Genomic DNA, 26269 nt, shown 5'->3' with positions numbered 1-26269 from the left:
CCCCCTTCATCTTCCTCTCTCCATCTCTGCAATGGAGAGCTTGGCGTCCTCTAAAAGTATGGATCTTGACCGCAGCCATTTTCCGCAGAAGAGGGAAAGGCTAAAGAGAAAGCGCTGACCCCTCTTCGCCGCAATTTTCCCCTCATCAACTTGTGAGACTTCATTAACTTCCATGGTGTAATTTCTTCTTTCAGTGCGTTTCTGAAGAGGGGAGGGAGTACGGGGGGCTTACGTCGTTTTTCTTCTCATCCTCTGTTCTCCTTTTTTTTTACCCCTTGTCTTTTTTCCAGCTGTAAACTGGAGACAATTTCTTTCAACCCCCAAAAGTGCAGTTCTCTACCTCTTTGAGCACCTGCAATGTCAGAAAACTTGCATGAAAAATGGGAACGCAGTCCAACTGTAGAGGTCCTTCGTTTGTGGCCCAAACCCTTTACGGTTTTACACAAAGCAAAGCAGCTTCAAACATGCAGAAAAAACAGGGTGATATTTTACAATCTTTATCCCTCAGGAGCCACAGATAAATATCCTGAACACGGCTGTGACAAAAGTGCAGTTAAGGCCCCAGCAGTGACTTCATAGAAAGTGTGATCCAATGCTCCCCTCTAGTGGAGGAATGTTGTTACTGTATGAAAAGAACCACGCAGGTTTTTGTGGTTTGGATCAGAGAATCAAGAAAACCTCAGAACTAACGCAAAACTTAGCTCTTATTTATAATAAAGATAAACTTTGTAAGTTTTTGGAGTAATGGCATTTATTAAACCAATAATTACACACTTTATAGTCTTTTGAAAAGCAGTTTTTTTGAGCATGTGAAGAAGATAACTTCAAATATAACTCTATTCATTTAACATTAAATTACAAAAATATGCTTTTACAACTTTAGTCTCAAAGTCTCCTTATGTTCATTCCTAATTCAAGTCTTAATTACAAAATTAGCTGTTCACTAAATCAAGCATCATGTTAAAAATGTAATTATTGTGTTCTTTAAAAAAATAAACTGTTAAATAAATCTTTACAACAAAGATACAAATATTATGTGATATATATATATACTTTTTTCAAATTATCTAAAAAAACACTTTTTTTATTTAAGGACAAATCTGCATTTTTTTTTTGTTTGTTTGATTCAGTTTTGTTTTTAATTTGAGCAAAGCATGAAACTACTTGAATTATATTTATGTATTTTGCTCTTTTTTATCATATTGTATTGTTCTTCTTTTTTATTGTGCAATTTTTACATTTGATCATTTTTTTGTTTTATTGTCTGAAATTGCTGATTAAGTCATGTTGTTTTAAACAAATAAGTAAAATTCACATTGAGTGCAATTAAACTGTACACATTTTTGGTGGCTTTCTCAATCGATAAAACTATGTGGATTATGAACAAATTCAATGGAACGACTCAAGCAAGAAAAAACACAAAGTACAAAGTACAAGTTAGAACAATAACAAGTTAGAATAATAAGTAAGAGCAAAAAGAAAAAAAAACAAAGCTTAGAAGAGCAAACTGCGGGCCGCAGCTCGTCTCACGCGCTCTGAAGTATGAGCGATGTTCATCTGTCTGTGCCGATACGCAAACTTTCCTCCAAGCAGCTTCTCATGATACATGAAGTGCCAGGGCCGGAGCCTGACAAATGCCAAGCGCTCGCTCTTCCAAATGTCAAATTTGACATGTGGAGACATTCAGTAACCGTCCCTGCTGGGCCATTCCAGAGCCACGCAGCTCAAACAATCCCCCCATGGAGAGAGCAGGTGAACTCATTGGGTTTTATGTTATACCCTCCCTTCAGTTAGCCCCTCGAGTGCTGAAATCTTTTTATAAAGCAGTCAGGCCTTCTATTCCTGAGCAAGGGAACAAGCTAAAGCTGAAATATACAGCACTGAAAATAGCTTTCCTAATGGGAAGAGTGGACATGTAGAGCTTCAGTTCTAAACGCTGTACTCTAACTTGGTGGTGAGAAGTCAAAACACTTTTGCTCCTTTTTTTCCTCCTTTATTATTAGGAGCATGTTTACAATAAGTCATTGAATGCACCATCAGAGGATTACCTAAGGTCCTATCACAAAAAGAAACATTTGTTTTGGGTTTTAATTATCTTGCAAAAAAGATTTTTTTCAACAAACGTTAGTATTTGAAGGGTTTCTGTAGAAAACCTTTAAATAAATAACATTTTACCTGCTGCAGATTTCTCTTTGAACTACATCAATTTAGAGAGACATCAATTAGTTCTGGTTAGACCAAAGAGCTAACAGCCAGTTTAGGGTTAAAAGGTTACTGAGAGTGTTTTGTATCTGTATAAACATATTCACAGAATAAAATGTAAAGACGGGGAGGGGAGGAGTGCAGTCAGGAGTTGGATTTGAATCCCAGTTCTGGATACAAAGAAAAGAGCTCTGAAGAAAAAGCAGTGATAAATGTTGTAATAATGTGGTCCTGAGTTTTGTTGTTTTATTCATTTTTTTATTATTATTTTATGGGGGGAACTTTTTCCAGCCGACATGATATGCTTTTGTTGCACATCTGTCTAATGTGTACAAGTAGCTACAGAGGAGAAAGACGTGGTCGAAGTTGATACTTCGATAATATTCTTCTGAGCTCATGGAGGAGGTAGTCACAGAGCTGAATTAGAGTGTGCGCGTAAAATAGGAAGGCGAGAGCCACACTGTTGTCACTCTGCTGATTCAAGAGAGATGCCTTTATGGCTGTTCAAAAAAAAAAAACATTTAAAGAAATAAAAAGTAACTGGACTTCTATTCTGTAGCTTCCCATCCGAGGAGCTGCATCAGCTCTGACCTGGAGGGCCTGGAGTTCCAAGCTTTAAACTGCATGAGATGCTGCGATTACGTGAGCAAAAATCACATGCAGGTTATTCCCACTCCCTTCCCACCAGAGGGTCATTAGGATCATTGTTTGTCTTGCTCATGAAAGAGATGTTTTGGTCACGTGCATGAAGGTGTGAATTAGAGGGAAAATAACTGGATATCAGGCTTAAAGATCCATTGGAAGTTTTAGAAAGCTGAAATCTGAGACCTGTTCCTCTGTTTAAAGTTAATCTTTCTTGTTTAATGTGAATGGCTTCCTTCACCCTCCTCTCAAACCATCTGTCTTCTCTGTCTAAAATCTGAACATTTTGGTCCTCAAAAGAGTGTCTCTTCTCTTTGAGGTGTAGGTGCACAGCTGAGTCTGCTCCTGTTTTGGAAAAAGAAGACAGAAGTGAACGAGAATCCATTGTGATTTTTTGGGTTATATTAGAAAACAGAAGATTATAAAATGCTAATGAAGATAGCACAAATTATCACACAAAAACTTTTATGCTAACTGAAGTTTATTTTAGTCTGAAAGGAACATTACTGTCGAGGTGAAGCAATGGCATATTTTTATTTCTGCACTCATAAAGGCACAACAGGGTGTGGAATAAAGCCTCAAAGCCTTTCTCACTAAATAAACAGATTTTAAGGCTCTGTTTAACAACCGTTAGTTAAATACGGCGTGTTTTCTGCTGCATTTGAAATCAGAAAAAAACTAAATATATCTGAATAAAAAAAAGCAGTCGTGGACACACTTTACTGTGAGCATTCTGGTTTATTGAAGGCACATCAGTTAAAAAGAATAAATTAGCTGTGCTCGACACATACATTCATTGTCACGCAACTCAATTTTATTTTATTTTTGACTAAATTCATTTTGTACCGCTTTTTAGGTCGTTGTCATTTAAAAGTTCTAAAACTAAGTTGTGAAATAATTTTTTTTCTATAAAGGCAACAATTTTAATGCCTTTAGCAGTGACAAAAAATAAAAAAAAACGGATTAATCACTTCAATATGTGACAGTTACCTTCATTAAAAAGCACCCTTGGATTATTATTTTAGTAACAAATCAGGAGTTAGGGTTAAAACAAAACAGAACATACAGCTGCATCTCGTCTTAGATTTACTACATCTAATCTACAATGCAATCACGTTTCACAGCACTAAATCAGCCTAAAAGATTTACGACCCCACTTTTCCAGTGTATAGCAACTGTTTGGGTGGCATCCCTCCTGACGCAGTTTTAGGACCGTTACAAAAACATTCGAGGATACAGAGTTCAGCCTTTTATCTCACAGACCTCAGCAGCACGTGCGTTCCAGTGTGTGTGCTGGCTTTTAAAAGCTGAGAGCGGCTCAATAACGCCACACAAGTGGAACCTTCCCTTTCGGTGCACGGGGGGTGGGGGGCGCTAAACTTCAATTTTGCAGTAGTTTCAGAGCAGAAATTGTCAAACCTTCCCTGCCCAGATTCAACAGGTAAATTTTTTTTTTAAAAAGAATAAAAAAGTCTGTTAATTTCCTTCAAACTCCTAAGATTACAGTAAAATCTGATCAGTTCTTCCTCGAGTTTCACTGACTCTGAAGGTGCTGTCTCTTTTTGATTTGTTCCACGCCCTCAGAGTCTTTCATGCAGGCGGCCAGAAAACTGCGGCACTTGCAGGTGTACTGCTCGGGAAAATCCAGGAAGTGACTGACGTGGGAACTGGTGACGAAGTCGTAACTGTCCACCGAGACGCCCTTCTTCTTCACGGTCTCCATGAAGCGCTCGATGTCCCTGTGCCTGATCACGAGGTCAGCTCTGGAGTACAGGTGGAGGTGGGGCCAGGCGGGCGGCCTGTCCTGCACGGCGTCGTAGTGGTTTTTGTGGATGAACTTCGTCAGCGGGTACAAGACGACCCGCAGGAGGAAAACGCTCACCGCAAACAGCGCTAGGAGCACGTACCTTAGAAGGGGGCTTATTTTCGGCCCCAAAGTGGCCGTCAGCGCACGCAGCGCCCCGCGGATGTTCCCACTACCTGGACCGCTGTCTACCACAGCCCCGACCACGCACAGCGAGCGGAACTGCTTGTCACGGTGCAGCAGCTCCACGATGTAACGGTACAGCATGAAGCCGCCGTTACTGAATATGTGGAAGAAAATGGGACTGTTCTCCACTTCGTAGTCGTAGAGGATCTCCAGCAGCTTGAGCGCAGTGCTGCTCAGCTCCTTGTAGCCGAACGACTCGGAGATGAAGACGGTCTTCAGGGGAGCGGTGTAGCGGACGGTGACACAGCCCTGGAGGGGAAGAGACCAAAGACGGGGGGTCAGGGGGCAGGTTCTGCTTGAATGAATGACACAGTGGGTGCTTTTTAGGAGGGAATCACACCGAGGGTGGTTCTGACCTGCTCGTTGTAAATGGAGCTGTATTTGGAGAGATGTTTGTCCTTGCACCCGGCCCAGCCCAACAGGATGACAACTGGCTCCTTTGTCCCCTGCCAGTGTCTCTCTGAAAACAAGGCAGGCGACACAACAGGGAGGGCGTTAGCAGGACACACACAGCCAGCTGAGGTAGCCAAGCTAACACACATGACCTCTTTCAAGGCGCTTTTGTTGAACGGAGTTATCACGCAGGTTACATTAAGTGAGGCGTGTTTATTCTGTGCGATGAACCAGCGCTCACCTGATGTGCCCGCATCTGGAAACACAATGTTGTAGTCAATTTCATCGGCTGACATTTTCTAACTGTTACAGCGCCGCTTGTCGCTCTTTCATCTAGTCGTTGGAAACAACAACAACAATAACGGCAATAAAACGACTCTAACGAGGGAGAAATTACGGAATGTCTCCAGGTTACAAATGTCACACAGGTCCGTGGGCTGCTGCCAGCGCCGCTGCTACAACACAATCCCTCCTGGAGACGGGAGCATCTCTTCTTCTCTGCGTCTCTGCGGCGCCAAACGGAAACAGCAGCGAGCTGACGGCACTTCAGCGCCCCCAGTGGACAAGTGTTGCCATAGTGTATGTGTTACTGGTGGTTGCTCACTGTAAACGGCACAGTTAGTTAGTTAGTTAGTTAAATGTTTTTTTGAAGAATTTCTAATAGATGATTGGAGTTAATGATTAAATCTTGCACAATTTTTAACCAAACACCCCACCATTTTATTTATCATCCTCAATCTTCATCAGAATTGGACACAAAATTGAGTCAAGTAAATATAACCAGCTTGTAATATAACTACATAGGTTATTGAACAAGTAGTTATGCCATGTTACAAATATATGAGTTGATGCAAGGGTGGAGCCAACCACGATGTCCACATACTGCACCCATTGAAACACAAAGGAAAACAAAGATGAAATTACAGAAAGAACGCAGACTTTGTAAAAAAGAAGAAAAAAAAAAAAAAGAAAAGAGTAAAGTAAAAGAAAACATTGCTTAAGCAACAACTAGTGGCTCTGTAAGTGGAGCCACGACTGCAAGTGGCAAAACAAAGGCAAATTCAGCTCAATAATTCCAAGGATGTTGACTTTAAGAAAGCATATTTGTGACAAAATATCCCAAATTGCAAACACATTGCATCTCTTTGAATAATAAACGATATTCACAATTTAGAAGATTAAGCAATATGACTATCTGTGGAGTTTTGGGCATGATCAACAACAACAAAAAGATTGGCCTCCATTTATTCTGCTGAACTTACTGATGCTTAGAGCATATGGCCACCAGGGGGAACCGAGTAAAAGGAAATCAGGAAACACGAGCACAATATTCAAATCTGATCTGTATTTTCTTGATTCTTCTTCAGTTTGATGTAAATTGCTTCTGACATGTTTGTCTCAGAGAAACTAATCAGCTGCAGAAAAAGTTCTGAATCACTGTAATTAAGATTCTCAGGTCATTAGTTTTTTTTTCCCTCCAGTGTATTATGCGTTTTGATAACTGATTAAAAGTATGATCTAAAATTACTTCATCTGAACTGACTTTCATACAGTTTCTTTGGCCACAGTTTGATGAGCTGCAATCACAGCCATTCAGCATTAATTGCAATTTTTACCATGTCATGGACAAACCACTCACATCGCTTAATTGACCAACCTAAATCAGGTCACTGGACAAACCCAAACAATGAATAAAGACTTCAGAGTAATTGTTAGGGAGCTTTTATTTACCAGCAGAAACAGAAAATCTGTATTAAGGTAACACCAAACACCTCATTTCCAATGTAAAGGCAGTAAATGGGATGCCACTGCTCTGATTTTACTGTTTTGTTCATTATAAGGTTTGATTACCATATTGAACTCAGATTTTGTACTAATTGATCTAATTTTTTTGTTTTTTTTTCTTAATTCAATACAAATAATCACAAAAGGACACCCAGACCAACAGCTCCAAACCATTCAGTTTACTAAAAAAAAAAATTGAAAAAAAGTTCATATTTAAGAACAGACAACAATCAAATACTGAGCAGTTTGCTAAATTTTCAGAAACTAAATGATAAAAAGTGACAAATAAAATGACTGATCATTGAAAATGATAGTAAATTTGTTACAAGTTTATCAATATAAAATTAAAATGTCCACTATGTTGAAATCTACCCAAAAGTTGAAGAGCTTGATGTGTAAAGGCTACATTTTTTCACCCCACACCATTTCCATCTTCTGGACATGAGCCTTGGATGATTTGGAGAAGGTGCTTTTAACCACGTTGAGAGGAGTTGCTTTTCCACTCAGGTAGATCTTATTGACGCAGTCGGGGTGCCACGACGGCTCCGTCTCTTCCCCTGCTGTACCAGCCTCCTTCCTAGTGAGAGCCCACGAGTAGGCAAAGATATAGCCCGTCATGTAGGCGTCGAACCCTGCCCGATGTGTTCCTGTGTCGGCCTTCTTCTTCCTGCGAGCATCATCGGGCTTGTCATCTACTCCTGCTCCGCTTTCACCAGCTGCGGCTGTTGTTTCAGAGTTTGGGAGGTCTGTTTTGTCTTCGCACGTTCCGTTTCCCTCGTTAGCGGTGTTCGTATCCTGCCCCTCGGCCCGCTTGCTGTTTCCGTCGCTGTCCATTTGGGTCGTGGCGTCTGGGAGTGGCTCAGCAGCTGCTGCTTGTTGATCACCCGCTGGTTCTTCTGTATCCACTTCCATGTTTTGCTTTTTGTTTACAGGAGCGCCGTCAAAGATAGAGGATCCTTCTGTTATCTCCCCTCCACCTCTTTTTTTCTCTCTCTGTCTCTTTCTCTTCTTCCTCTTGTCCTCCTTGCACTTCTCATCCTGCAAGATGATGAGGTCTGTATCGTGGGACAATGGACACTTGGTGCCATTTGGACACCAGCCGAAAGCCTGCCAGACGAACAGACAAAAAAACAAAGCATTTACAGCTCTGGTTGGAGGTTTAAATGCACACTTTCTGAGTGTAGATGCCATCACAGTGTTAGTTTTATAATTAATTCACAAATATCTCATGGAAGAAAACCTAAACCTAGATGAAGTTTGGAGTCACTGTGGAGTGAAATTTAAACCTGAAACGCACCGAGAAGCGCTGGCAGATGTCAGGTTGTCCCTCCGAGGAAGCTACAGCTGGACACTCCCTGTAGTCCACATAAGTGGACATGTGACCAGAATACTGACAGAACTCAATGTGAACATGGGGTCCCGTTGAACCAGATGTGACACAGCGACTGTTATCCAGCTTACTGAGAAGAGAACGGTAACATGAAGCGACAAAAAGAGTCATGCAAACTACACAATGAAAACCACTCTATGAACCAGTACTTACCATTTCTTATAGGCGTACTCCAGATAGGAGGCCGTCAGTCGGAGCTCAAACTCTGTCACATATTTGGTGTCGTAAATGCCATCGGGAAACATCTCAGACAGGTCGGCTGTGAAGGTGGCCAGGCGCTCAGGGAGATGAGCATAAAAACTCTTACAGAAAATAACAACATTTTTATAAATTACAAACAGTTTTATTGTTCAAAATAGTGTTCAATGTGCTGTAAAATAAGTGATGTTCAAAACATGAAACACTTTTTTTTCATAGTAACATGATCAACAATGAAAAAAAAAGTACACATATTTGTAATTCTCAGTCTAGTGAAATTTTAGTAATGTGGAGGGAGGAAAGCAAGAAAATACGAACGGCAGTGAAACCAAAACCAAATTTTCTCTACCTGGTATAGGAAGGCTATGTCGATGAGGCCGTTGTGTAACACCAGGGGTTTCCTGGCGCGCAGCAGTTCAGTGAACAACGCTCGGATGTGGACTCCACGGTCATCTGCTCCTCCCTTCCAGACAAGGAGAAAGACACCTTGAGCTCAGATAATACCACAGTTACTACAGGACGAACTGGACGGGTGTAGCAAAACTCGAAAAGGGTACAACAAAGAGAAACGCAGTGTTCGACACCTTATTGTTTCCCTTGCAGTAAGGGATGCCATGGCTGTATTGCTTGTTAAAGTCAAATCCGTGCTGCACAAGGAACTGCACTGACTGGGGCTCAATGATGTACTCCTCTGAACACAGCAGGGTGAGGTTATACACCTGGACAAGGTACGTGTCTGCAGCCTGAAAAAGAAGGTAAGAGCAAACTTAATGTGCTGTAAGATGACCACGGTGGCATATATATGGTTCCATACTCTGATAATAAGGCTTGTCTGTCATGTTTTTAAGTAACTGCTAAAGCTACTGCCTTGTCGTACCTTTTGGTCCAGTTTTTTGTAGCAGGCAATGCCCAAGGAGAGGATGGAGCGAGAGCGAGCAGCATGGCATATTGCTTTAAATCTGTCCTCTATAGATCTGAAACAGACAAGCAGCACAGCTGAAGGACTGGAACTGGTGTGTAACTGAGACAAAAGCCTGGACAACAAACAATCCGACACGTTTGCACTCACTCAGCCAGCAAGGACTTTCTGTTTCCCAGACCACTCAGCTCCTGCAGCAACACACACAGCTGTTATTTTCCTGCACTTCCTGAAACTTGCTTCAAAGTTTTCAAAAATAAAATGTCTCACAAGCCAGTACCACGTGTTCAGTGGACAGTCATTTACTTGCAGCAAAAAACATACTTGTACTTACCGTGTCGAGAGCAATGAAGGACGAAGTTTTAATGGCAATAATCAATGCAGGCCAAAGTTCCTTGAAATTATCATTATGGACATCAATTACAGGAACTATTAGCGACATATTTGTCTCAGTTTCGCACCTGTTCATTGATAGCTATCGACAGAGGATTTACTGCCTTATAACGGCTCTCATTTTCAATTGTTTTAAATCAAATCGTTGTTAGCTGGGCATTTGTTGTTTTCTCGTTAAAAGGTCGGTCATAAGTTTAATCTTTTTTTTAGGTTTTTCTACTAGCTAATAGTCCACAACTACCGTTCCAACCGTAAACATTTGAACGTGCTTCTCGGGGTCCTGTAAGAAAATACCAAATCGCATGAGTCTAAAATAAAACTAAATACTTAAAATGTATCATTTTGAAATACTTTTTGAGTTTCCAAAAAATAAAAAATATATAGTTCTAGTGTTGTGTTTTTATTTATTTATTTTTTTATTAATTTCTTAATTTATAATAGCGTTTTTTTTAATCAGGCATTCACTAAGACACACGTAAACACTGCGTCACACCTAACACAGAGAAGACGTGCGCCATTTTGGCTCAAACAAACTCAGTAATATTTTATTCGTTATAAGTGTTTTTAATTGGCTTCCTTTTAATTTCATATTAAAAACGTGTCGGGTCGCTTTCTAGTTTCCACAAGCTAGCATTTAATGTGAACGTAGCTTTGTTTTGTCTTTGCATCGCGCGAGCGGTTGCTAAAACTAATGGGTAAAAGTCGAAACTGAGCCAACTCCCCGTCTGTTGAATTTGTGCTTTGCTGATTGTTTGTTTATAACGGTGCGCAATGGGTGGCTGCTCCGCACCGAATTGCTCCAATTCGAGCAGCATCGGCAAGCAGCTGTTCAGGTTTCCCAAAGACCCTGTGCGGAAGAAGAAATGGGTGGTGAACTGTCGCCGCGACTTTGAGCCGACTCCTCACTCCAGGCTGTGTCAGGTAACTTCACAGCATCAATGTAAACACGTTCAGTTCTGGGCAAGAAACCTCAGCAGTATTAATAATAAAAATAAACCATCCTAAATATAGGAGCCCCTGATTATTTTCCACTGCCAGTCTTCATTAAATTGTTAAGCCTGTGTATATTTCTGTTTCTGTCTCATCAAAAGGATCATTTTGAGCAGAGCCAGTTTGAGGAAATAGCCAGATCTCCAGCCGGTGGGAAGAAGCTGAAGCCCAACGCCATCCCCACTTTATTCAGTATAGGAGACCCTCCTTACCCCGCAGTCACCTCTCCATACATCCTGCTGCCACTAAAACCTGAGCCAGGTACTTATAAAAGTGCCACTGCATTAAAAAGTCTCTCTTCCATGTTAGAAGTGCAGCTAAGGATACCCACCTGCCCTTCATTCAGATTTAGCAGGCACAAGTACAGTTTATTTGTTGTTACTGAAGTCTAATGTCATTTTTTGATGCAATTATGTGGAAGGTTTGCTGTTTGGTTGGACCATTAAGTCTCATTTCTTCTCATCAACCTGTTTTTGCTTTGGCACATTTGCCACCAAAGTATTCAGTAAAGAAACTGATAAATTCGTATTATAACATCTGTTTAAACAATTATGTATCAAGTAGTACATGAATATTGTTAATCATTTATTAGTGAACTCAAGTAAACAACAAAGAACAGATATTTATGTCAAGAGCTGAACAAGATGCAGCCAGAAATAATGAACCTTTGCTGTTGTTTTGTTTCTGCTGAAAATTTGACCACCTCAAATGTTGTAATTTTTAAAGCTTTTATGATCTCTTGTAGGCAAAACCAGATTGCATTGTTTAAGATAAGCACAAGAAGGAAGTGAAAACTTTCACATCATCCATATAGTTCATAATGAACAATAAATGCGACTCACTCATAATGTTTCTATGTTTTTTTGTTTTTTTAAAGTGTCTATCTTGAGAGCTCCTACCCTGTATGGTTATTAGCATCTTGTAATGAGGAAACGGTGCAACATCGCTGTCAGGTGAAGTGCATTTATATCTCCAGTCCAAGTTAGAGGTTTTCTTGTGTTTGTAGTGGAGAAGGAGCTGAACTTCGGGGATCATGGCTATGCCAGGCGCACCCCTCTGCCTGGGATGGAGGAGGAGGATGCGGACGGTGCGGCTGATGACCAGCACCGCTGCACACAGTGTCAGTTCCTCAAGAAGAAGCTAGAGCAGGAGATGCAGCATACTGCAAGGCTGCAAAGAGAGGTAGGATTGCTGCAGTATTTGCGTTGAGTCACTGATTTATTTATTTTCTTCTAGTGCTTTTTTCACTTAATTAACAGCTCAGTTGGCTTTGTCATTTTGAGATGTGGATCACATGTGACACCACACAGTGAGTAACCTTAGCGACCTCTGTCTCCCGTCAGGCAGAAGAGATGAAGAAGCGTTTATATCGGCTCGATCGGGTTGAGAAGGGCCTCCAGAACTTCCTGTACGAAGACCAGATCAGGGCGCTGTCCCTCAGCAAGCGCTCCCGGCGGGCCGTCTGGTCGCCCGAGACCATCCTGAAGGCCCGGAAAATCCGCTGCGCCGTCGGAACCAAAGGCTACGAGTACCTGAGGGAGATCGGCTACCCGCTGCCCTCCTACAGGACGCTGTGCAACCGGCTGGAGACAAAGATCATGGTGACGACTGACCTGAGCTGCGAGGAGCTGGCCGAGCTGGGCCTGGGGCTCATGGCCACGTGCGACAGCCCCACGGAAGTCGTGGGAGACAACGACGAGGAGGAGCTGATCGGCGTGCTGACCTGATCCCGGCAGCGTGCGCGCGAGTCGCTGACAAACGAGCACAACGTGGAGTTGAGACTTTATGCTGTTCACATCGGTAAACAGTTACGCTGTTTGTAATTTATAAAATATGGAGGCATCGCTATGACATAAATTATTCATTTTCTGCCCTGAAATATCACCCGGTTGTGGCTGCAGTTTACACCAACGGATCACTTTGCTCAGGTGGTGTGTGACGCTCTGGTCCCACGGCTGAGGACGACGGGCGCCCTCAGCACGTTCCAGTTCTGTGCACGAATTGCACAATTAACTTGTTTCTTTTTTTTTTTAATTTGCTGCTTGTTTTTAAAAAAAGAATGACCCAAAGCTCAATGGTTTACTGATTCAATTATAAAATAAAAGGTAATATTTAGGATATTAAAATAATATATTAAAAGAGTTTGGCAGGTAATTGTGTTTTAATTTTATCAGACATGTCGCACTTCGAACTGCTCCAGAAATAATTAGAAAATCGGAATAATTGTGAGCGGCACTTCAGGTTTCAGTGCTAAATCCTGCCTTTCCAAATATAACTGTGTAAACGGCTTTTAATAAAACTGGATTTGGTCACTTTTATACTACTGAAAGCTTTTGTTTGTCTTTTCTGAAAGGCATTATGCATAATAAAAGAAAATCCTGTATCAATAAGTTGTACAATTTAATACTAGATTTTGAATTTTCTTTCTCAGAATGCTTATATTTGCAGTGTATTAGCAAATAAAACCAAAGAAACGGAAGAACTGCAGGTTTTTCTGACAGATTGAATGTTTAAAGCTTAAGGAGAATAACAGAAAAGTGCCCTCTTTATATGAGAGCATCACATTTAACATTATATTTCTGTAGATCGCGTTTCTCCAACAGGAACATGAACGTCATCCCTACTCCCTGTGGTGGCTTCTTTATTTTTTATGTTTACTATCAGGCGATGTGCTGGCTTTTGCCAAAGATGGACTTTGAGCAGTTGACCAACGTTGCAGGCTCAGTATTTGTTGCCTCAGCTGAACTGCATTAATTCAACAAAAACACAATCAAGAGTGCTGCTGCCTTACAAGTGGAGAAAACTGAGCAGCTTTGGACACACCACTTCGACATGTTCTGTTTCTTTAGCAGAACCATTTGTCGTCACGTTTTTAACTTTACCCTTTGATTGTCATAAAATAATTTTCAGACTTTTTGTTTCTTGTTTTAACCATATATTAAACCTGAATTTACCATTCAAATAGCTATCTACAACTGGTAAGATATCAATGGTTCATAACCACAAAAGCCCCACGTCAAAATGATTGGAATATCCCTTTAAAGAAATTATCACAAACCCAGGCTCCCTATCATAGCCTTATGGGCAACTCAGGCACATGTCATCATGACCAACACAGATTCATTTTATTCAGGAAATGTTCTTATGAAACAATTAATGAGAGGAAGACATGACGATCTGACAAGATAAAATAATTTACTGCACCCATCTCACACAAACACAAACAAAACAAACTTTAAAAAGCAGATTAATGAAGCATGTCTCTATTTTTGAGCCTGAGGAGGTCATTTTTTCACAATTAAAGTCCCCGGTGTTGTTTGTACACTCATACTGAAGCCCTTTGACTTGGTGAATCTGCGCCCCCCCGCCCTCTCTCTCTCTCTCTCTGTTTAATTTGGGGTAAGTGTCGACTGAAGCTCGGAGGACTTGAAAACAACACGGGGGTTTGCTGTGGAAGGCACAGCGTAGAAGGTGGAACAAGGTAAGAGATCCTCTATTTGGCCACTAATTTTGCTATTTTGTTACTATATCCATTTTGGCTTTAAAGGTTAAAAGGTTTTAGTTTCACAGCACAGTATTATTCCGTCCCTTCAAAACACCTGCCTACGAGGCACAGTTGTCTTTTAAACGAGCATGTGCCAATTGTGATCAGATTTTCAATATGGGAACAAAAGGCAAGGTGAAATATTAAACAGACTAGACCAGAAGAACTGCAGTTATCTTGGCAAAAAACAAAAAAGAAAGGATTTTGATTGTTTCAGACAGAACAAGTTGTGTCTGTAAACATCTATCTGTCTGCCAACCTGTTTGTCCACTTACCCCAGATTCCCCATTCCTCCTTTCATTTGTTCATTTGGCCGCGCAACCCATAATAAAGTCCTTTTTGATGATTATTTCCACTTGTGATGATGGAGACAATGCATGTTTTTTTTTTCTCTTTGATTTATTTTGGGATCAGACTCATTGGCTTTTTTGTGTCAGGGTTAGAAGAAAGCTCCCAGCTTGTCCTCTGAGCAAATTTCTGCTATCTGTTATATATATATTCCATGTTGCAACTTTTATTGTCAAGTTTGCACGTTTCTTCGCAGCAGACAGAGTCGCAATGCGCTTTCTGCTCGCGCTGTGGCTCTACGCGGCCCTGCCGGGCCTGCTGTGGGCCTCACATTCAACTCTTCTAGTGGAGGGGGAAAAAAATGCCACCAGGATCTGCAAACCCGCCCCCAACTGGACAGTAGAGGGGTCTTCGCCGATGGACGAAGTGCAGGGGGATGTGGTCGTGGTGGCTCTCCTGAAGGCCACCTGACACCGCTGCCTTGCGCAGGCTTCCAGGTAAGAACAACAATGTTAAATGGGCAATAAATGAAAATGAGGAAGTTCTGAGAGTTTACTGCAGGAGCACCTGCAAACTCTCCACGATCAAAATTAAAACACAGCATTTTCCTGAAAAGCAGCTGTGCCTGGGAGAGCTCACTGCACTGTCACAGTCGAGAGTGGCTCCTAAACCTGTCTGAGTCGCCGGCGAGGGAAATTCTCAACTTTCCTTCTTCATGTGTTTGTAGAATTGGACACCTGCGTAGAAAACTGCATCGCGCCAACATAACGGAGGTGTTCTTCATGATCGTGAATGAGCAGGAGGCCAACTCCAGAGCCAAGTACTGGGACCTGAAGAACAACGCCCCCAAGGGAGTCCCGGTGTATCAGCAGGACGAGGATCAGCAGGACGTGTGGGAGGTTCTGGATGGTGACAAAGAGGACTTCCTGATCTATGACAGGTAGGAGCAGCTGACTCCACATCCTGTCCTCATCGTTGCGGCCTAAACCCTACCACAAGTGACATTAGGGGCATACCCTGTATAAGTAACATTTTTGGGTGCTCCTCTCAGGGAGAGACAGTCAGATTGAAACACCGTCCGAATTATGTCAAATTCTATTATGATTGTTCAAGGAAATCTTTCGTTTGACTATGAAGAAATAAAAACACAACAACAGCCTTTATTGGCTTAACAGTTTTATGTGATGCAATATTTTTAATTTTTTTTTTTTACTTTGCTCCATAGTTTTATTTATTTAACCACCATTCGATTAAAGCAGTAAAATATGAAAACAATCATGAAAAGGAAACTGCAGTGATCCCAGTTTACACTCTAAATATTTCCCGTTTGTTCTTGTTTTCTTCAGGTGTGGCCTTCTCACCTTCCATCTCGTCATTCCCTACAGCTATCTGTTCAACCCTTTTGTGGAGGCTGCAATCAGAGTCACTTACTATAACAACATCTGCAACTGCTCTGTGAGTCAGGACTTTAAGGACATCCACGGGAGTGGTTTTCATCTACACGAGTCCAAATTTGCAGAGTTCAGAATGAAGGAAGTCTAATCGAGATCAAATGAAACTAGCATTTCTTTGAAGGGTTGCACATTTTTTGCCGCTTGCATGCCAACGTTTTAAGCAAAGACCTGGTGTGATCTATTTGCGCTCAAAATATGTGTTAAGGATTAGTCTCAGCTACTACCAGACCAAATCTTACATATATAGCTGTAAAAATGACTGAGTTATAACCATTTATGTGTTTACCAAAAGTGCTTAGCTGTGGCAGCTATCCTGAATTGGCATAATTCCCAAAAAGGAATCAGTTGTAGGCGTACATTCAGTGATTACTTTCCGAGAGTTTTATTAAAACACATCCAGTGGCTCATGAGATATTTTGCTAACAGACAAAGACACAGGCAGTTACACGACCGCCTACCTTTCATGGCAGCAAGCAGCAATAAACACATGCAAAATAGACTGACTTAAAACTGCAAATAACTGAATTGTAATTGTGAATCGGCTCTTAGTCACTTTTAGATATTTATTTTGGTCATCTGGTCGTCTTCCCTCGTGCCTGCTATGGCAGCAAAACAAACATATATTCATGTGCAATCCAACCCGAAGCTAGAAACTGATTACAAAGTCATTTTAGCCCATTTCAGCTCCATGTCCAAGCAGTTAATTGCACTCTAATGTGCAATTTGGTTAAATTAATGTGACAGTACTTTTTTAATGTATATCTGCTGCTCCCAAGTGGTGAAAAAGTGTAAAAAAAAAAACTAAAAAAACTCTGCTTTGTGCCAGGATTATATTTTTATGCTTATGTTTATTTTTCACAGTATAATTCTACTTCATCAGCCAGGACAAGGACCAGACCGAGAACCGACGAAGAACTAAAAGAAGGAGACAGGCCTGACTGGGTGTCACTTTTCTCCACTTATCATCACCCTCACCATTTTCAGCCTCGGAACCGCTCCGTCAGAGGTGCTGATTGGCATCTCGGCCGTCCTCTGCCTATTAAGATCCATCACCCTCCACGCCGCTATTAATCAGCATGTCAGCTGATCTCACAGTGGGAATTCACTTTTTGTTCGTTTGTTTTTCTGGGCTTTTGAAATTTCCCATTTAACTCGCTCAGATATTGCTTTTCGTAGTAGTCAGGTTAAGGCCGCTCAGTCAGCATTGCCACACCGAGCTCCTCTGTTTGGGGGAGAGAAAAAGAAAAGTCTCCTCATCGCCCCTCATTAATGAAGTCCACGGTGTGAAACCTGCCTGCAGGGGGCTGTAGATGGATGTACAGGGGGGGCAGAGGTGAGGAGGACCGACTTACTGCCACCAGACAGAGACTGACGGTGTGTGATGCTGCTCGGCTGCTCTCAGCCAGATCACTGTTAAAAGCAGTAAAAAGATTCTGTTTTCGTCTTGCTTTATTTTGTGTTTCACTTCAACAATAGCTGCAGCGATGTGTGCAACCTGAATTAGACCCATCCTCGAAGTTCCTTAGAGGAAGATTTCAGCATCCGTGCACTAATTTGTTGATTTATTTAGACAATATGTACTTAAGGCATACCATACCTTTTGTTGATGCTTGACTTTAACTCACTGTAATTGAGAATGTGTCTACTTTCGGTTCTCTTTCCATGAAGGGTAAACTAGATTATAGCTTCAGCTGTAAAATCCCACTTGTAAAATTGCAGCTTTCTTACTTATGCAATGTAAAAGCATTAAAAATCACAGTAACTGGATCATCTGTAGCTTGTGTAAAATAATTCTAGTTGAAGTGTGGTAAAGTGGTGTCCTATTCATACACTTTGTGCTCTTCAAATAACACTGTTAGCGTGTGATTTAGCAAGCCATGCAGGATGTCAAAGCAAACACACACTCTCTCTCTCACACACACACATTATGTGAAACAGGTTGTTTACCTCAAAGCTGCTAAAGACTTAAAAGCAGCATGCTCCGACAGCAGACAACTGAGAGAAAATATTAAAATACACCGCAATTTTTCATTATTATTTCTTTATTATCATCACAGTTAGAAAGCTGTTCCCACTACGACACGGCTGTTTTAGACACCACATATGTGTATAAATTGCTCCGTTCAGAGGCAGTTGATGCTGAAACTGTAATGATGCCCTGCAGTAATCCATTCATCCATCCATTAGGAAGATCCTCGTTGTCTGGTCATGGGGATGGGGGCTTTAGGCGATCCCAGCTGACTGAGTGGGAGGCAGAGTACACCGTGAAAAAGTCTAAAACTGGCTTACTTGTACTAGCTTATACAGCATAAACTGCTGATATGTTTCTGGTTTTGGCCAGTTTTCTTGTGAATTCTAATTCTCTAAATCTTCAGACGCTTGTTAAACTTCAGCAGGCTGCAGGATTCTGGCCCTCAGGAAATCCTTGTTGAAGCTACAGGTGAGGCTGAACTACTCAGATTAAACTGAAGAGCATGTTGCTTCAGGCTGCACAGGAAATGGTGCTTTCACTTACCATCAGCTGTGGGGGACAAATAGATTCTTTGATTTTATAAATTGTGCATTGAGGGTTTTACTGAAATTAGTGTATAAAGTGTTGTGTTCAGACTTTACTGGGAATCAACAGATGGAGAAAAACTAATTGTCCTCTTTGAAGTAACAAGGATGGGTTGATTGGTTACTCTAAATCAAGGGTCTGGAACCTTTAGGTTTAAAATAGTCATTTTAACCATATTTCTGACTAAATGTTTGTGTAGAGGCTCTAAATCTACTTGGCTCTTTAAAACCATATTTGATCATTTTTGGTTTATCGTCTATATATTAAAAAAAATACAATTTATGATGTGTTCTGAAGAGATTAACAACTATAACCTCAAGAGTAAAACTGATCAAGGAATTTTAAACACATTCTGGTGAAAACTAATTCTGGTTCTAAAATGATGTGCACACATTGCATTTATAACTAATGTCAACTAATTTATGTTATAATAAGGCCGAGGTCACACACCTTAATAGTATTATTAGTGTCATTATGCTGAAGAAGTTTCATGCACAGAGTTGGATGGCTGGAGCAAATGAAGAAAAGAATGTAAAAACTGAAGAAAACAAAACAAAATTACTTTCAGTTCTGAGATTTAAAAGGAAAATATAAATTATTGTGAGGTTTATTAAAAAAAACAGACTACTTTGACAGCTCTTCCAGTTTGTGGTTATCAAATGCAAATTTGTATTTGCAAAAACAAGAAACGATAAACGAGAAAAAAACGTTTTATAAACCATTTTCTAATTCTCAGACACTAGATGGCAGCACTTTTACAGGGCAGCCATATTTAAAATACCAAAACGTCCTCCACGTCAGGCATCTGTTCGTCCAGAGGATTATTAGTTATTATCCATTATCAGGAGATACATTTGGATTAGTGAACTTAATCCTTCGATCATAATCCCGATCAACACTGGATGACCTAATCAAATTTGATGTGGGAAGTTCTTCTGTAGTAAGACCTTCAAGGAGGATAACGTTTAAGAACATACGCTCTACTTTGCTTTGCTTGAACTAAATGTCATATACAGTCCTCCACTTTACACGCAATGTAACACTTTCAAATAGTGATCATTTGGCTACAAGTACACATTCAAAAATTGAATGAAGGAATGCACATCACCTGTTGCTTTTCATGCCAGAGTGATCATTTTATGATGAGAGGAGATGAAGGTACAGCCATTTTGATCCAACTTTGTAAACGCTCTTATGTGCAGTCTCTTGGGAAATTCTGAGATCTCGCAGGTTGGGTTAGGGCTCAGAGAATGAGCTGAGGATGACTTCCACAGCAATTTTAGCTCAACAGCTATAAAACTGAGTTACCACCATTTTTTGTGTCGGCTAAGGTGGATAAGCAGTGGCAGCCATCTTGAATTGGGTTGACTCCAAATGTTAATGCGTCGTAGATGTACAGCCAATCATTACTTTCTGAATGTTTCATTAAAATCTCCCCAGTGGTTTTAAGGATATTTTGCTAACAGACAAACGGGGCTGACTCCAACAGTTAATGCTAAAGTTTTAAGCAAAGATGTTGCACAATGAGTTGCACTTAAAGTACCGGTTGTGAACAATGCTCAGCTACAAGTACACCAAATTCTAGCAGAATATCTATAAAACTGACTGAACTGTATCCACGTATGTGTTTTCTGAGGACAGTTGGCTGTGGGGACCATTTTGAACGGGGCTGACACCGAATGGTAATCAGTTGTAGATGTACACGCAATGATTGTTTCCTGAAAGTGTCATTAAAACATGTCGGAGGGTTCGTGAGTTTGTTTTTTTTTTTTTTGCCGACGAACAGACAAAAGTTGATTCCAAACATTTAATCTGTCAGCACTCAGAATGTGTGCTGGATCTCAGTCTCAGCTACTACCACACCGCGCACATTATCGGCTATCTTTTGATGTTAGGCGGTGGATAATAAATGAAACAGCAAATATTTGATGAACAGAAAATGCTCCGCACCGTTACATCCACACCGTGTCACAATATCAGAAACGCTCCATTCCTCTAAAGGTGCATTTGCTGTTTTGTTTCTATCCTTAAGATGCCATCATACACGCTATTTTGGAGCATTACCTCCTTGAAATCCATACATTTAGCCTTATTTTACACTAAGGACACTTCATTCTGCTCGTGTTTCCATCTCAGGGCAAACAAAGCTGTCACCATGTGGCAGAAAGCCCAATTATTCTACCAAGGTACTCCAGAAAATGAGGGTAGGTTTTTATATTTAGCTCATTTTTTTATATTTAGTGCAGTATGTCAACTATCTAACTTTGCATATTTTTGCCATACAGCAGCATACTCCCACTTTCCTCTCATTTTTTTTCTCTCAACAGACAAAAGGGACAGACAACTGGCTGCAGGTTTACTCTCCGGTGCCAATTACCTGTGTATACTTGTGCTACCTGATTATTATATGGGTGGGGCCAAAGCTCACGGCAAGGCAGCAGCCCGTCAGCCTTCGAGCCTGTCCTGCTTGTTTACAGTTTTGCCATGGTCTGGCTGTCTGCCTACATGTTGTACGAGGAACTCCTGCACAGAAATAGAACATTTGGTGAGAACAATAGATGGCAGAGAGTATTGTGTTGAAAGTTTTATTGCTGTTGCTAATAACGTCCAGGAAGTAGAGTGATATTAAAGAAACATATAATGCCATAATGAACCTGAAGCAATTCAAACAAATGTTATTTTGATTTTCAAATACCATTATGGATATATTTGGGAAGTTACTGTTTTGGGTTTTCATTTCTCCTGTGACATCATATTCAGACAAAGACACACACTCACTGACAAAAATAGGTTCACAGTCCCATACGTAGGCTGCCATTAGCCCCAGAGCACAGACAGCTGTGACTTGGAGTGGAGGCATGGACTGATGACGAGTGGTGTCATACTCTGTTCAGCAGTGAGTCTTGGGGCTGCATTACCATGGATGATTACCATGTGCAAGAGGAGAGGACCAATCCTGCCAGAGTTGTGAAGAAACCCATCAGTATCACTCCTGACATCATGGTGTGAGGAGCCTCACCCTCCACCCAAAAGTCTGATATGCTGGCACCATTTCTTTGGAACAGAAGTTTTGTGAATATCAAAACCATCCTGGATCTGTTACGTGCTATGACGTCTTATCAGACATAATGGACGCCCCACTTGGTCCCTAATGTGTGTAGACCTTGCCATCACCCTATAAAGATCAACCATGTTATGGATGATTTTTAATTTATTTTTTTTATGTTGTGGCATAGTCTTCATCCGGTATGAAGGGGGGCTTTAGGGCCTCACTTCAGGTCACTTGTGGATTGATTCAGGAGACCCGGAGGGGATACATCAGGGACATCCCGTGTTCACATGTCTTACCCCACTTGAGGCAGCCTGGTGTTACATTAACACCAACCCAGCACTGATTTGCCTGATCTCTGGAGCCAGTTACAGCTGCAGGTCGACTTACTGCAGGAGAGGATACAGCAACTGTACGACTCTATTTCACACTGAACTGCTGCTGGTTTCCAACCCCAGGGGCCACCACACCCTAATGACAAGAGACCATCGTTGTACCTGTGCTGCTAATTCTTTTATCCATTTGATCTGGTGTTGCAATTGCAAAACAGTCAAATTACCTTTCAACATGTGCAGTTTTATTTCCTTTCTTAGTCTGATTGCTTAACTTCTTTATTGTTGGTGAGTGTACATCTCAACTTACAGGTATTTTTCTCATAAAAACAGCCATTTTGTGTATTATAATTCTCAATACAAAGTCCTCATGAATAGCGATTTAAACCTTAAACCTGTATTTCTAGTTTACTGTCACTACTTGGGTAGTTGTGCCAGCCAGTGGACTACAGTTTTACTGTTTTGTTGATTATGCAACTTTTATAAACAAGGTTCCACTCTGACATTTGAATACATCTCCAGTGACATTTTTTAAGCTTCGGTGCCACATGTATGTCATATGCAATTATTCTTTTTAAAAAAGAATATGTATAGTAAAATTGCAGCGTACCTTTTCTAACATAAAACACAGTTGTTCTAATAGAAAAAAACACTTTAAATATAAAATATTACCACAGAATGTTGATCTGCACAACAGTGAGTTTATAAAGCTCAAGCTGATTTGGTTCCATCTGTGTGTGTGTGTGTGTGTGTGTTGGACAGATGGCCAGAGTGTGCTGGTGGTTCTACTTCTCCAAAGTCATGGAGCTCAGTGACACTGTAAGTACAAGATACTCAGGAAGAAGTGCTCAGTTTGTCATTCAGAAGGAGAGCAGGCTGTGTTCTGAACATTAACTCCAAAAACTGAAGCAATTTTTAAACATGCTCAGAGAGGACTCTTTTATGTAGGAGTTCCTAAAATTGGTTTACAGATTGAAAACCAGCTTGTATAGAAAAAAAACTGAATATGCTTGTTCTGTTGTATCTGTCTGCATTACTGTTCAGACAAATATAACTGATGGAAACAGTGACAGCCAGTGGCCAAAATTCAAATGACATGAAACACAATAAATCTTATCTACTTGAGCAGATTGCATTCCGTGGAAGTTGTTTGTGTGCTTACTTCAAAGTGTTACATATTTTCAAGCACCGCATCCCATTCTTGAACGACTTGTGTACTTAGTTTCATGTTCAAATGAATAATTCTGTGGGCCAGTCAGCTGTACATTTATGCTAACCCAGCCATTTTACATATAAAATTAAACATTACACCTCTGAAGGTGACGTTTAGGAGCTTGCATTGTAGTCAGTTGATAAGTCTGTTTTTGGTCTTGTATGTCTTTTAAACTTGCCTCATTCAGTTCTGATGAGATTAACATGGAGACCTCCTGGTTGGTTTGTCTTTGTTCTGACTGGCTGCTGGTAAACAGATTAGCAGCAGTGATGCTCCTCAGCTAACCACAGGACCATCTGTTTTCTACTTATAGCTTGACATATAAAACAAAGCATCCTGGTTTTTCTTTGTATGGCTGCAGCATACTGTATACATGTCACTATGGAGTCTGATTAGAATAGAATAGAATCATCTTTACTGTCATTTTATGGCTCGAATACAATGACACTGGGAGAGCTTTCCTACTTTGACTCACCTTTAGCATCTCTTTCAGCATTTAGGTCTAACATTTAAAGTATGTCTGTACATCTACAACTGTTAAACCTTTGGAGTCAACCCAATTCAAGATGGCCGCCACAGTTTATCAGCCTTAGCAAACCCAAAAATGCCTATAACTCCATCAGTTTTACAGACATTAAATTCAAATTTAGTGTGGTAGTAGAAATGTTCATACTCTGTGCTATGCCATCTACCACTGCTTTTTTTGTTTTTTGTGAATGATTTAATGAGAAGAAAACTTTTTCATCTTGCTTTGCCTGTACAGAAATTTAATTAAATAGATGTGCGTGCCTGTCTGGCTCCCACAGCCTCTAATCCATTCTTTATCTGATTTATTCCAGACATGTTTTTTATTCTAATAGTAATAATGGCAGTACTGTTATTCTATTATAGAAAAACAGGTGTTTTCTCACAATAGCTTGCTGTTTAATTACCAGGTCTCACATGGGCTTTTTTGTCATCTGCCCCTATTTCCTGGTCACTCAAAGTACAAACATATGTTTTTCATTTTTTCTTTTCTTTCTGTCTGTTCTGTAGTCACCATCCACCCCACCTACAACCTGGCTGCTGACTCCACCTTTCCAGACTCAATGAATGTGGTTGTGTTGGCCTATTCCCTCAGCCTTGTTGTTCTCGTCAGTAACTTTTACTATCACAGCTACCTCACTAAGAGTAAAATTTAGAGAGGCTGGGGAAAAACTAAAGGGAAAATTATTGGGGATTTCAAAATCAGTTTCTGGTTGTTTGGAGTGGCCGTGGCTCAGGAGATGGTATGATCATCTCCATCGCTCTGTTGGAAGGTCGATGGATTGAGCCGCAGCTTTCCCAGGCCTCACAGTGAAGACACTGGACTGCAGTTTTTCTCCAACCTGTGTACTGGCATGTGATTGTATGGTTTTAGTAATTACACGGTCAGTAAAAAGGAAGAAACCTGGATGAAAGTGAAATCTATCGGCTGCAGCAGCACTTTCCTGAAGAGCACATGTTTGATCAGTGATTGTGTCATTGGTAACCCTCATGTACCTTATATTTATTGCATGACAGAATGCATGATAAAAACATGTGCTTTATAATATGTCTTCCTCAAAAATCAACAACTGAAGTTTAGAGAAATATTTTAATTCTAACCAGATTGATGAGCTTACAGTGAGCCAATTTACTGAAGGCCAAAGGGGATTCCTGCCATCATAAAGAAACTTCATGTCAGGATTTAGGGGTTATTGTTGTTCTTCATGATTAAGTTTGGGTTTATTTGTGTCTTGTATTGTGTTGCTTGGTTGCTTTTATGTTTAGTTCTGTCTTTGTTTCGTGTCATTGCTCACTTCTCCTCAGTCAGTCTCTTATTTTTCTGCCACGCTCATCTCCACCTGATCCTAGTTGTAATCACTCACCTGTGCCCACTTCCCCTAATTAGACCAATGTTAATTTTTTGCATGACATATAAAATTATGCCATTTGTAAGTTCAAATAGCAGCTTCGCCAGCTAGCTGTAGCACCTCCGGTGGAGTCTTGACCACCTCCAGCAGGAGAATCTTAATTATTTTGCTGGAATAACCACATAAAGTCAAATTGACAGTGGTGTAAAAGAACTAGTTTTTGCATGAACCAGCATGAAACGTTTGAGACTGGAGTTGTTTTAAGATGGAAGCAGTTCACTTTGGTAGCCATTAGCTTGTCAGTACTGTTTGAATTTAACTCTATTTCTATAAACCAAGACTATTCAAAGTGCTTTCCAGAGCAGGTATTCATTATCGATAACTTTTCCATGGAACCCCTCTTTAAAAAAATCTCATCTCTCTTTATGTATCTTGTTCCTGTTTACTTTTGACCCATGTTGCAGTTTACGTTCGAGAAGGTAAAATTTTAATAACCTTATCAGCACTTCAGAAAACTCACTCTTAGCTGCTTTGGGTTTCATTTGATCATTTGAGTTAAATTAGCAACGCTATGTACAGAAGTGACCAACATTATTAACTATGCACACACAGGAAAAACAACGAGACATAAATTCTGGTACTACCCTAATGGCACAAATGGTGTGAGTGTGACTCCCCCCATTAAACATTTTTATTCTACAGTAAACTGCAGCCAGTTGGCTTAGGGATCGCATTGTCTGGATCCCACTCTTTTATATATTCCTCCCACTTTGCAGATCAGTGTCACCCCCCTCAAATAATAGCATTTAATCCCATTTATTAAAAGCAAGAACCCATTCACCCCACAACCCCCACCCCACTACCCCTTCCTGCCTGCTATCCCATCTGTCTTGTTCAAACACAGTCGGACACATGAGTTATACAGGTGCTGGTCATAAAATTAGAATATCATGAAAAAGTAGATTGATTTCAGTAATTCCATTTAAAAAGTGAAACTTGTATATTATATTCATACATTACATACAAACTCATATATTTCAAATGTTTATTTCATTT

General features: G+C 40.6%; 5 protein-coding genes across 6 annotated transcripts; 3 read left to right on the top strand and 2 right to left on the bottom strand.

Annotated features, from left to right (window-relative positions):
* Positions 1-3562: 3562 nt before the first annotated feature.
* On the bottom strand, positions 3563-5901 carry tmem53 (transmembrane protein 53). Its single transcript, XM_017420802.3, has 3 exons — positions 5469-5901; positions 5191-5294; positions 3563-5083 (listed from the first exon to the last, which is right to left on the bottom strand). The coding sequence occupies exons 1-3, from the start codon at positions 5521-5523 to the stop codon at positions 4379-4381; spliced, it is 864 nt and encodes a 287-aa protein (XP_017276291.1). The 5' UTR covers positions 5524-5901; the 3' UTR covers positions 3563-4378.
* A 1032-nt stretch (positions 5902-6933) lies between these two features.
* On the bottom strand, positions 6934-10172 carry toe1 (target of EGR1, exonuclease). The gene is made up of 8 exons (XM_017420797.3): positions 9854-10172; positions 9670-9710; positions 9478-9574; positions 9185-9343; positions 8950-9063; positions 8556-8704; positions 8310-8472; positions 6934-8119 (listed from the first exon to the last, which is right to left on the bottom strand). The coding sequence occupies exons 1-8, from the start codon at positions 9986-9988 to the stop codon at positions 7415-7417; spliced, it is 1563 nt and encodes a 520-aa protein (XP_017276286.1). The 5' UTR covers positions 9989-10172; the 3' UTR covers positions 6934-7414.
* Positions 10173-10341: 169 nt separating this feature from the next.
* Positions 10342-13225, top strand: si:ch73-382f3.1 (uncharacterized protein LOC100151273 homolog). Its single transcript, XM_017420807.3, has 4 exons — positions 10342-10833; positions 11004-11163; positions 11909-12084; positions 12246-13225. The coding sequence occupies exons 1-4, from the start codon at positions 10684-10686 to the stop codon at positions 12627-12629; spliced, it is 870 nt and encodes a 289-aa protein (XP_017276296.1). The 5' UTR covers positions 10342-10683; the 3' UTR covers positions 12630-13225.
* A 1047-nt stretch (positions 13226-14272) lies between these two features.
* selenop2 (selenoprotein P2) lies at positions 14273-17955 on the top strand. 2 transcript variants are annotated; one of them, XM_017420795.2, is made up of 5 exons: positions 14273-14383; positions 14991-15231; positions 15462-15674; positions 16081-16189; positions 17050-17955. In XM_017420795.2, the coding sequence occupies exons 2-5, from the start codon at positions 15005-15007 to the stop codon at positions 17257-17259; spliced, it is 759 nt and encodes a 252-aa protein (XP_017276284.1). In that variant the 5' UTR covers positions 14273-14383; positions 14991-15004; the 3' UTR covers positions 17260-17955. The 2 variants fall into 2 exon arrangements, with proteins under 2 accessions (XP_017276284.1, XP_017276285.1); XM_017420796.3 differs by having other exon boundaries at positions 14324-14383; positions 14994-15231.
* A 2527-nt stretch (positions 17956-20482) lies between these two features.
* On the top strand, positions 20483-24520 carry elovl8a (ELOVL fatty acid elongase 8a). Its single transcript, XM_037981924.1, is given in 9 exon segments — positions 20483-20492; positions 20850-20884; positions 20886-20949; positions 21080-21201; positions 21203-21255; positions 21640-21748; positions 22556-22598; positions 22887-22949; positions 24375-24520. Coding segments are annotated over 9 exon segments (645 nt in total).
* The last annotated feature ends 1749 nt before the right edge of the window (positions 24521-26269 follow it).

The sequence above is a fragment of the Kryptolebias marmoratus genome, linkage group LG20 (genome assembly GCF_001649575.2).
Source record: "Kryptolebias marmoratus isolate JLee-2015 linkage group LG20, ASM164957v2, whole genome shotgun sequence".
In the NCBI taxonomy this organism is placed as follows: Eukaryota; Metazoa; Chordata; class Actinopteri; order Cyprinodontiformes; family Rivulidae; genus Kryptolebias; species Kryptolebias marmoratus.
The sequence above is the reverse complement of the archived record's forward strand: the minus strand, read 5'-3'. Positions and strand labels throughout refer to the sequence as shown.